We start from the raw sequence: 12663 nt of genomic DNA, 5'->3' as shown, positions 1-12663 counted from the left end.
TTGGCGGCTCAGTAACAACCCTGACACCAGGGTTGTTGATGTTGGTATTCCACCTCACAACCCACACGATAAGAAGAATATTAACATCTTATGTTCAGTGTGTCGTGTGTACTCAGCCTTGTATTGCAGCAGCTTGCTTGCCTGGCTTACTGTAGCTTAATACTCGTGCTCAGAATCTATTCCGGTGCACCTTGTTAACTCGAATGTCTGTCTGGCAGAGGTTTATCTCGAGAGATTTGGATATACAGCGTGTCATTGACACCGTAACGAAAAAAAACAGAACAGACGTTCTACAATCAACGAGACCTTTGTTTGTAGTAAAAACGTCAAAAAGTTGTTTTAGAGGTCGCCGACTGTTTGTAATACCAAACCCCAAGTTGTTTTTCTTATAGGAAATGTTTAAATAGGATTTTGAGTTTTTTTCTGTGCCACGATGTAAATCAAACAACGCGAACAGAGATAATAATTTGTCTTGTTTGGTTTTTATTTTACGGCAATACGGCTCACCACCTATAAGAAACAGACAACAAACACAAAACCCAACAGAAAGCCCGGTGAGGCGTGGGTACTTAGTTCATCTCATATGGATGATTTTTTTTTTGACTTATTGTAGAATTGCCGCAGATGGCATTAACTACTTGGCCGGACAAAAAAATTATGGATGATGTAGTCATGGGCTTATGTTTATGTTTGTTTCTTTTTCTACTTATTTAGAATCCTACCATCACGTCTTCTTCAATTCTTCTTAATTACACCTCACCGAGCTTTCTGTTAGACCATTGTGATATGTATTGAGCTGTATCGCCGCCGTTTGTAATGGTCGAGCAAACTGTGTTAGTGAAAACTGCACTTAAGATATTTTATGTTTGTATATGAAGTGCAAATGCTGTGCACGTCTGTATAAGCACTAGATCAAGTTATTAGATATTTTATGTATTATATGTAATGTGCTTGTGTTGATATGCCTATAAATTAAATAAATAAAAAATGAAAAGATAAATTAATGACTTACACCAATCTTCCCGATTTCGAAGCAAGCCGGTCACAGTCTTTTGTTTTTTTTTTGACGTTGGCCGGACAAATGGGGAGCGCTGAAAGTGGCTGTATAAAAAATAAACTATTACAATAAACTATTATACATGAAAAAACCAAATTGACCAAATTGGAGATGTCCTTAGAAAAGGTTTAATACGATCTATTCTGAACCGGCGTGCGTGTATGTAGCGATTGATGAATGTGGAGGACGCAAGAGAAGTGTGTCAGGATCGAAGCAAATGGAATTTTATAGTCTCTGCTTACCCCGGTGGGAAATAGGCGTGAGTTTATGTATGTATGTACATCAAAAAAACATTTTCTAGTAACAAGGTAGCGCGTTCTCGCTATTTATGCAACACAACGATGCAGAACAACGGAACGAGGCACGGCACTCGGTTCGACACAGTTCATGCATTCACAATGAAATAGGAACGCTGTTGTGCTGTAACGAATTTAATTAAAGCCTACATTCGTAATTTTATGGCCTTTCTACTGGAAACAATGACTGTGCATTTTGTAGGAAGTCTATATAGCGTTAAGGTGGACTCACACCCAACGAACGAATGTTTATTCTACGTAATTGGGGAGTTTCCTAGATCAAAGATAAATTATGAAATTCTGATTACGAAGTAAAGACACGGTTAAAATGGCCACATCGAAGCAGTTCATCTAAGAAAGCAATATTGCAATTTGACATTTGCGCATATAAAAGTAAGTGCGCAATGCAAACAAATGTCAATAGCAATAGCAATATTGCTTTCTTAGATGAATTGCTACGATGTGGCCATTCTAACCCCCCTGATCTAAACCAAAACGAAAAACATTTTCTGTTTTCGATTAAACTTATTTAAGAATTTGAATCAAGAAAAACTTTAAGTCCCAACTTTTATCACTTTTTTCTGTGCTTTTCATGCAAATTCCATAGGAACTTCGTGTTTTGACGTTTACTAAAAAGTAACTAATTTGACTAGTGGAAAACTAGCCTTTTCTCTGTGTAATCAAGGACAGAGCTTTCTTTCATAATTCTATATTTGTTTGCGAGGATTCTATGGGATATTCTAACTTCTCAGAACGCTGGCTTCTTTTGTTCTTGCGATATTATTCTAGTTCTATTGTTCTAGTTTTTTGTTTTCTTTCTTGCTTGTTGTTCCCTCACTGATGAGGATCGTGATTATAATGTAATCTTTCTCCACTGGGTTCGACACGACAACAAAACAACAAAAAGCTATTAAAGAATATATACAATGGATAATTAGGTCTATGAAATAATTATTTGACGTCATAAAAACATTTTTGTGCAAGCCATGTCTTAAGACCAGTTCTAAATATACATATTTAAATATATTATATGTTTTCTCTCCCAGTACAGAGTAGAAGCGTATCTAACTTTTAAACACTCCATTTGTCTTGAGCTTAACAAGTTTAACACTGTCACACCCCAGACACTCAACAACCTCGTTTTACACAGACACTACACATTGACATCATCAACACGTGCAACTGTGTGTGTGACGTCTGAGGGCTACCAATTACAATACCTATTTTATATTTATTTACCACATAAATTACAAACAAATCCAGTATAAATAAATAGGGTTAACACTTGACTTAAAAATTCACAGAACTCATCAATTGTATTCACATTATTTTTATATAAAGCACTTTAGCCTAAGTTTAATTGTATTGCAAATTATTAGCATGTTTTGATGAACAATCACCATGAAAAATAAATATTTTTTGGCGCCACCAGGCGCTCCGGCGCAATTAAAGTTGGATCAAATATCGAATCAGACGACAGAACGTCATACTTAAACTTAACGGATAAAAAATAAAACAAAGTAAGACCTCGGTGATGAACTTAGCTCAGCCGCTGGTGGGGAGCGGAGAGGTGCCATTCTATACGTAGTATTACTTTTCAAATCCCTACTAATTGTATTACTATAAATGCAAAAGTAACTCTGTCTGTCTGTTATGTTTTCACGTTTAAACTACTGAACTAATTTGATGAAATTTGGTATAGAGATAAACTAGATCTTGGGGAAGAATATCGGATAACTTTTATTTTGAAAATAAGCCCCTAAAGGGATGAAAACGTAAACGTACGTGAAACGAAATTGGGTGGAAAGCTGCCCAACTGGGCACCCTCAGTCCTCTTATCTTAAAGTACTGAGAGCCCTCAGCGCTCCCCATTTGTCCGGCCAAGTAGTTAATGCCATTTGCGACAAATCTGCAATAAGTCACGTAAAAAGGGCGAAAAATATAAAACAATATGGCCACAGAGGGGAGACAAAATAAATTGGCCGGCTGATAAAAATGTGTTGGTGGACAGTAATGTCCGTCGGGCGTACCTATTGATAGGGGGGACGGGGGACGGATTGAGTCTGTTCTACTTAGAACAAACACATCTGGGTCACATGCAATTTACAATGTTATTATACTAAGGAACAATACTACGTATAGAACGGCAACTCTCCGCTCCCCACCAGCGGCTGAGCTAGGTTTATCTCACCCCTCCTCGGTCTTACTTTAGTCTTCAATCGTACGGGCGTAAGGCGACACACACACAGATGCGCGTGTACGATAACGTCAATGTGTAGTGCCAGTGTAAAACGAGGTGTTTTGTATGAAGTGTCCGGGGTGTGGTTACATGTTATGTCTTTCATAATAGTCTTTGTGGATCACCGGATTAATTTTCAATCGGGGAGTGCCGGTTCGAACCGGTTCGAGCATTCGGTGAAATGGGTATTATACTTTCGCACGCGAATCGAAAACAATTGATTCAAAAACACGGCTACAGAGGTCCCGGACTTGAATCCTGGTGGGGATATGTTACAAAAATCACTTTTTCTCGAATTCGTTTACGTTATAAAAGGCGAATAAAGATGATCCGTGCTTCGTAATGCACGAGAAGCCGTTGAATTCGTTGAACTATATCGGGGCCTTTGGCGGCTTAATAATAACCCGGCCACCAGGGTTGATGAGGTTGGATAACCTCCCAAAGCATACGATGGAACAGAAGAAGACAATAGGTATTTGTAATGAAAGGGACGAATCCAAGAACGCATGATGTGGAATAACTCTCGTAAAATGGACACCTTTGTCGTGTCGATGGAAGATGCGGATAGTAATGGACTGGCGTTAGGGATGAGTATAAGCCATAGAACAACACGAAACTTATACGCACGGAGTTTACAGACATTTTAGGGCTGTATACTTTGGCAGCCTAGATTGAAATTATTATATTATTAAATAATAAGAAAATTATACAGTAATAAGAAGGGTTACTGATTCATTTCCTATTGCATTATCGGGAATGAAGCTATCTTAAGCGTAAGTTCCGTGGAAGGAACGCGATTGCTTCATTGAAATGCATTGGATTGTATGAATAAAATGACATTGGGAACAACTAGCCACTGCTGCATGGGTTACGTTGTCGCGCGCGTCATGATTAAACAGGCTTCGACCAATCTGCCGCTGGGTGCTGCGAATCAAATGTCTTTTACTTAATACAAGCGACCTTCTTCATAGCACAATTCAATATCATATTAATTAGCAGTATTAATCTGCTTGTAATGTACACTTGTAACAAAGAGTTCGGAGTTTGCCCATTTTTAAAGGCGTCCTCAACTTATAAATTTTACAAGTTTTCACGTTTCGTAAAAATTACATATATTTATCTAAGTTGTCATTATATTATATTAATATAATTTATTATTTCAATATCGCACGTAATGTATCACACTGTGAAAATGCCACTTAGTCGAAGCCCGTGATATATGTCGCGACGCGCGCGTTTCATTTACCTGTGCCGAAAGCACAGTAAGGTAATACATTCCGAATAAGATTCTATCTCCTTTATGGAAATCTGAGTATAAAATGCTATACTATTATTATATTTTTCTCTCAAAAAGTAACAAAATAAATTGAATAAATGTAAAATATATAATTATGTTTTTCTATTTCTATTTTATATTATTTCAAATATAGCTTATTGAAACTTAAAACTTGCACATAATAAAAAAAAGTTTATAAAGAGTAGTCTAAAAAGCAATTTCTTCTAGGTAACAAATTGCTTTCATGCTTAGAAATATAAGCTTTTCTTGTTTTTTTTTATACGTGGGTTGAAATGACCCTGCTCAGCTAAATCAGGGAAAATAATAGCAGCTACAATTCAATCGACTAGTATATTACTTTGTAAAGCGTGGAGTCCCACGTAATGGACGTTTCGAAGAAAAATGAACATAGCCTGCGAAGTAACAGAGCTGAAAGAGGTTTGTTAGCTTTACGATTTGATTATCGGATAGTTTTTAAGGTAAACTTACCTCAGCCGCTGGTGGGGAGCGGAGAGTTGCCGTTCTATAAGTACGTACATTCCTTATTCTATGCTATAAGTGAATAGGTAAAATAACTGGCTTTTCGCTGGGGTAACCAGTATAAAAATACAATAGAAACTAAATACAAGAGAGTGTTGTGGTGTGAAAGAAAATTTAGAAAATATAGTGACGAGAATTAATAAAGGGATGCCCGTATGGTTCGGACATGTAAAGAGAATGAGTGAAATTGGACTCACTAAAAAGATTTAATGATTGGGGCGGAGTAAGTGGTAGGGTTGGAAAAGAAAGGCCTTGGCGTACGGTCGCGAGTTATGTATACACTTTGGAACCATGTGACATTAACTTTTTTGACAAACTAAACCGTAAGTCTTATTAAATGTCAAATATGATAGTGCGACAGGGTTCTAAAATGGGTACATGATATTGCTCATTACTGTACATACCGCGACCAGACCCAGGTATTAAAGGAAGCTCAGATTAAGAATACTCTAAACCGATGAGCATGCATGAAGTCTTTGATTAGAGTGGAAGAAAGCGAAAGTGGTGTGTTAGGATCATAGTAAGTGGGATTAAGTGGTTTCTGCCTAGCCCAATGGAGAATTGGCGTGATATGTATGTAAGGTTCATCATCATCATCAATTTAAGAGCCACGCTCTTGTCGGTGCAGTATTTTCATGCTACTTTTTAGGGAAAAATAGGGCAGTGGTTTCCCTCTTGCCTTCCGCCCCGCAGTACTCTGACGCAAGTGGGTTGGAGTCCTAGTATGGCTTTGTAATAGACTACTCTGGTCCTCCGCCTCTGAATAGTACAGGCAGTTACTGCTGCCCTCTGTTAGGTTCCAGGTTACAGTCCCTGTGACTTACTCCTTCCGTCCTGCATTGCCGTATCGATGTCTCCCATCGTCGCCTCTGCAACCGTCGAGGTCTTCACCCGTATCCCTGGGCAAGGGTAAGGGGTGAGGGTATGTAAGGTGACCCTACGGCAAACAATTCTAACACTTAGTATAGTAACAAATTGCGTGCAATATATTTCGCGTCGTACGCATTCCTACGTGCTTTGTTTGTATATTGGAAAGCCTTTACATAAATATTCTGAACGAGAGGGTGAAGCTAAATGATATAGATTTATAAGTTAAATTATGTTATTTGGATAGCTTAAAGCCCCTTTTTACAAAAGTGCATACTTTTAAATAAAAACAAAATGCCAATTAAAAGCTACCACAAACAAGTGATACGCCGAACCAGTTAACCATTGAGGGGTTCGAGCAAACACAATTGTTTGTTATTTTCGGAGTTAGAAACATCATTTCGCGAAAAGGTTCCATAAAAATGGCTTTTGGAACATGAGCACTAAGGGATTTTCGGAAAATGGTCCCCTAAAGGGTTAAAAAGGATATGACGCTTTGTGCGAAACTTTGTCACATTTGAATTTAGAAAGATGATTTCGCGATAAGGTTTTATATACACTAAGAGTAAGAAGGGATTTCTGGAAATCATCCCCTAAAGGGTTCATATTATTTTTTTCATAATATCTCAGAAAAAAACCCAACCAAAAAACCTAGATTTCATTATTTTCACTTGATATTAGCTCAGAATCATGGTCTAAGTCTTCCCTCAACGTTTTCATGACGATCTCACTAACGGTACAGAAAAATATCGGCGCCCAAAGGAAGTTATATACGACCCTGAAGACCCGATTACTCTGGCCATAGAGGTGGCTAATAAGCTCGCAACAACAAATTATACTTCAGGACCTCGAAGCCCATTTATTATTCTCTTAAAAACCAATTTTAATTGTGTTATAATATTATCATATCACTTCTTAGGTATAGGTGCTCCAACTATAAAAAAACAGGAATTTATTTTCTAGTAGCGGCTCAAGCTGGGTCAAACTTCACCAAAAGCAGAGCCAGTAGTTGTCGCAGCTACCACGAGGGACCGTACGGTGGACTGGTGCTTACATTACATTACATTACATTGCTTACATTGCCCATATAATCTTCTTCTTCTTCTATCGTGTTGGTTGTGAGGTGAATTACCAACCTCATCAACCCTGGTGACAGGGTTATTATTGAGCCGCGAAAGACTCCTGACATGGCTCATGTCACAATTATTCACATACATCAGTAAGTAGTAACCGGGACCACCGACTAAAGGTGCATTCCGAAGCACGGATCATCTTACTTTCAGACAATCAGGTGATCAGCCTGTAATGTTCTAACCAAACTAGGGATCACAAAGATGATTTTTGTGATATTTTGGGGACATCATCGAACCCGGGACCTCCGGATCGTGAGCTCAACGCTCAACCACTGGACCATGCAGGCCGTGCCCATATAATGGTCCAACATGATGAAAAGGACACGATTCCTCTGTCAGTTCTACCGACATGCATATTTTGTTCACTCCCATTTTAACACAGAAATAATACCGCCAATATAGTTCCTGTACAGCATAGTTTATTTAGTTATGAAATTTTAATGACAAATTCAAAGCAACAAATGCATAAAACATATTATATTATTTTATTTTGTTAATGAACATTGTATTATTTTAATTCGGCAATTCGTTGAAAATCATGGAGAGTAGAAAGACGACAGAGTGTCATTGTGCTAGCAGTAGGACAGATAAGGCTAGTAAGAATTTAAAAGACTATTATAAAGTTTAAATAAAATAGAGAGAAAGAGAGGGGTAGACAAAAAAGAACAATTGAACGTCGTGTTTTATACAAAGAATTGGCCTTTGCTTGACAAGAATGGAGAATGGCCTAAACCAATGATTGTTGAATTGATTATCACGTGCTCAGCGGTGAAGAAAAACATCGTGAGGAAACCCACATTTCCGAGAAATACATTTTCAGAGGTATGTGACCTAACCTGTATTGGGCTGGTTTTTCCTTTGCGGGTTGGAAGGTCAGACAGACAGTGGCTTTTGTTAAAAACTAAACCTGTCAAATCTTCAGGTCAGTTAAGCGGACCTTGTGAAAAACGGGATAATGCTAGGGAATGTTGATGATGAATAAGGTTTAGTTTAGAGTACGGTTAATAATTGTAGTTCAAATTGAAGGTCTTTGTCGTACCGTTTTACCCTAAAAAAACCTTGCTCGCCCCAATTTGTACCCCAGCTATTTGCTACTAACCAATATGGAACCCCGTTCTCCACGCCATATCCTATCATTCTAACACTATGTCCGCCCGCTGCATGCCCATATTTATGCTCATAAATCCCACCACTATATTTCATAAAGTCTTCATATACCCTAAAACTTACTTCTATTGGTCCGTTATTAAATAATTCAGTTTTAATAGACTCCTCTTGACTGTCTACTCGCCAATACAAATCACCACGACGTTTGTCTATATCATACACATCACCATTGACACATTTCTTATCACATTTGAATTTTTTGAGATATTCAACGTCGTACGGTTTGCACTCTTGAGTGACGAGACCTGGATTGAGATAATATTGGAATGCTTGAAAGGGCTCGTTTCCGCCACAAACATAATCGTCGAAGCAGTTAAAATCCTGTACAGAAAGGCGAACAGTTCTGTTGTTTTGAGTACAAATGCGATCTGAAGCAGTGTTGGCGGTGCCGAATGCCCAACAAGAACCACAGTTGCCCTGGTTGTAAATTTCTCCGATGGTAACACAGTGTGGCCACTTCTTTCTGGAGTCAAAGTTGTCAGGCAAGTCAGCAAGTAAACTGTCATTGTAACTGATCACGGGGACACTTTCTGGGATGGAGTAGTTCACCTAGAAAAACAATCAAATTGGTATTTTTTATATAAGTAAGACAAATGGTAAACTTGTTGAGATGATGAATCATCTCATGACATGGAATTGTGCTGTACGTGGAATACATATTATACGACAAAAAGAGTGCATTAATATGCGTCTAACGGATGAGAAGACCAAATAAATATGCAGCATTAATTGCGTGAAAGATGACACGAGTAACAAAGAGATGAACGTGGAAGTACGTTTTATAGAGATGAATGGAAAACAAGAACATATTTATTTAACGTTGCTCCTAAATATGTACACAAATGCATATAAATAAAACAAAAAAGTATCCATTAATACCATACACTGTAAGTACACATATTTTATCGTCACAGGCTTGTCAGGCGTGGCATTGCGTGTATTTTAAAATTAGCACAAACAACACTTATATAACTTATAAAAGTCTTCCGATTTGCCACTTTTTTTGATAAAAAATCCGCCAGTGCTGGCCACTGCATTCTGAAGCGCGATATAGTAAAAAAAATGCAGTACCGATATTGTGCAGACTAATCATAATAGCGCCATATAAGGTTTTTAGCTCGGACTAGACTGTTTTATTGACAGAGACGTAAGGCGCTAGTTATTCAAAATTAGAAGTCATTGGCACTAGACGGTCTTTTAGCCCAGACGGTCTTCCCCACATTGACCATAGTTTAATTAATATTTTATGGGAGGATATGTTAATCTGCAAGCTTTGTTTACAAGAGAACAAAAGGATGGCCCGATGCTGTGGGAAGAGATGAACATACTCATAGCCGCTACGAACGAAGAAATCATTTGAGGATGCAATCCTCAGCAAAAGGGGAGCAAAGAACAAGAAGAATGGAGAGGAAAAGGAAGAAGAAAAAAGTAAGAGAAGAGGAAAAGGGTAGGGATGGGAGAGGTTGCCTGTCCAGCCCCTATAGTGAGTTTGTTTAATTTGTATTACTGTGTTATATGTTCCTTTTGTGCAATAAAGAATTGTGAATGAAGAATGACGTGTGACAAAAATAAATGGAAGAGAAATACATGTTGTGCCGATCCCATCTAGAGCGCAGGATAAGAGCAAGAGGATGATGATTGTAAGAAGAATGCTAAGGAAAGAACTTAAATTATGCTTACCATGCTGACTGCTGGTCGAAAGTCGTAATTCTTGATGGTATAGGAGTAGTCACGACTGTTGAAATATTCCACAAACTCATCCTCACCCATCGACAAGTACTTATTGTGTAATTTCTGATCAAAGTCACAGTAGACAAACGTGGCCAAAGCCAACAATGCTAATAAACGCAACATTATTAAATACTTCCGTCCAGAACCTGTTTAGTATCAGCGCCGATATAAAGCAAAGAAATAGACAGCGTATGATGTTTAAATAGCAAAGCATTATCTAAACAATTTTAACTGTTTTAAATAGTGAACATAGAATGAATAGGACGTAAATAATAAAAAAAAATATATAAATTGACGATCAAAGTGTTTCTTTTTTGTTATTTACACAAAAAGTGTTATCTAATCTATCTTTAGTCATATTATTATTAGGTTTTAAAGGAGTTTTAACTGTTTTACCTGTGTTTGTGGAGTTCTAGTCTCAAAGTTGGTTTGTGACTAGGTTCGTCCTTGGAAAGCGGTATCCGATAGTGTAGGAGTTACGTAATTTATTATGTAAATCGGTCAAATTATTCAGGCGTGTAAAAGTCACAGACATACTTTGGCATTATCAACATCATGTTATTTCATTGCCTGTGTGAAATGTGTATATGCCTGCAAAGGAAAAAATATTTGTAAGCCAGTGGTGAAATTGTAAAAAATTTGTTGTCATAATTATAAAATTTATGTTTTTGTAGGTGATAATGGTCTATTACAGAAACGACATGTAACCAGGAGGTCTTAATTGCAACCAGTAATTTTTTTACTTTGAAAGAAACTGGACTTTTGCAGCTTATCGTACATCAGCTTCTTCGATTTTGTTTATTTCATGTTACAATTGATATACTTAAATCAAAATCTGATTGAATTAAATCAAAATGATATACAAAATCACACTCCATTTCTACTTCGCCGCAGTAAATAAGATAGAGTGGCGAAACACTCGTTGCGAAAGTAAGACATGGACAAACATTCTCCAAGTATGTATAGAGCTGGGTCCTCATTGCCTCACTCCAGTCACTTCATACAAAAAACCTCGTTTTACACAGACACTACACATTGATGTTATCGTACACATTTGCGCATATAAAAGTAAGTGCGCAATGCAAACTAATGTCAAATAGCAATATTGCTTTTTTAGATGAATCGCTTCGATATGGCCTTTTTAACCTCCCAGAGTACAAGAAAGAACAATTTGAAAAAGAAAAGCAGGCATTGTCCTTAATATTAAAAAGTTTGTACATCGGGAACATTTCCACTTCAATTGGTAACATTCCTGGGAACGACACATAATTGATGACACGGTCTGGGGATACGATACACCGCATGACACGTGTATAGATCTAGCTTTACAGTAAGGCTGCGTTTCCATTGATGCGGAGCTTTGCGGAGATGTGCAGGAATCGACCAATCACCGTGAGGGAGAGAGTGACAGAGCGTCTTCGTTTTTCGCCCTCTCGAACGCTGTGATTGGTCAAATCCGCACATATCCGCTCTTCTCCGTCCGTCTCCGCGTCAGTGGAAACCCGGCCTAAGAACGATGTATTTCATTCCAGACTGTAGGTAGGTGTTGTAATAGAATCGCACCTCGGGGAAAGCAGACGATCTTATTGGAAGTAATGTCAGTTGAAGCTAGTGTGGAGCCTTATTGGAAGGTATTATACGTCAGCACGCGCTAGTGGTAACTGATTGTACTTGACAGCTGCCCTAGTAACTGTACATATTGCCAATATCACAGTAAATACAGGGTGTTAGTGACATCGTAATGAGAACTTTGAGGAATGCGGATAAACTTTAAAATAACCCTGTTTAGATTTTTATATTATAATTTGTATAATTCCATAGAGGTTGCATGAATTATCTGTGGAAACGGTTTTGGTGTTAAGCTACTTATATGTACTTATTTAAATCTGTAATGAAACACAACAGTTTGTTTCCCAAATAAACTTACTTAAATAAATAAAAAATGATTCAGATCATGATTCTGAGTTAGTATCAAGTGGAATTTTCCATCGCAACATTCATGATATTTTTAGTGCTTTTTCTAATTATTTTAAATTCTATACTTTTGCGATGGAAAATTCCACTTGATATTAACTCAGAAGAGAGCTAAATCTTCTCCCTCAGTATTCTTTACGATGCCACTTACTTCCCGTACAAATACGTACAGGTAGCCATACATGTGCTTATGGGTGTTAGTGACACCGTAACTAATACTGACGGAAAGATTCAGACCAACGTTCTGAGTTGATATCTAGTCTTATCTAGTGGATTTTCCTGTCAGAAAACATTAGTGTCTTTTTAATTATTATCAATTCCATACTTTTGCCACTGAAAATTCCACTTGATATCAACTCAGAGTCATGGTCTGAATCATACCT

The 12663-nt window shown here is 37.7% G+C and overlaps 1 protein-coding gene across 1 annotated transcript; it reads right to left on the bottom strand.

Annotated features, from left to right (window-relative positions):
* Positions 1–7807: 7807 nt before the first annotated feature.
* LOC126377170 (uncharacterized) lies at positions 7808–10490 on the bottom strand. The gene is made up of 2 exons (XM_050024863.1): positions 10256–10490; positions 7808–9124 (listed from the first exon to the last, which is right to left on the bottom strand). Exons 1-2 carry the CDS (start codon positions 10427–10429, stop codon positions 8399–8401), a joined length of 900 nt encoding a protein of 299 aa, XP_049880820.1. The 5' UTR covers positions 10430–10490; the 3' UTR covers positions 7808–8398.
* Between the last annotated feature and the right edge of the window lie 2173 nt (positions 10491–12663).

This window comes from Pectinophora gossypiella, chromosome 22, assembly GCF_024362695.1.
Source record: "Pectinophora gossypiella chromosome 22, ilPecGoss1.1, whole genome shotgun sequence".
Classification (NCBI taxonomy): Eukaryota; Metazoa; Arthropoda; class Insecta; order Lepidoptera; family Gelechiidae; genus Pectinophora; species Pectinophora gossypiella.
This window is presented reverse-complemented; position numbering and strand designations above follow the sequence as displayed.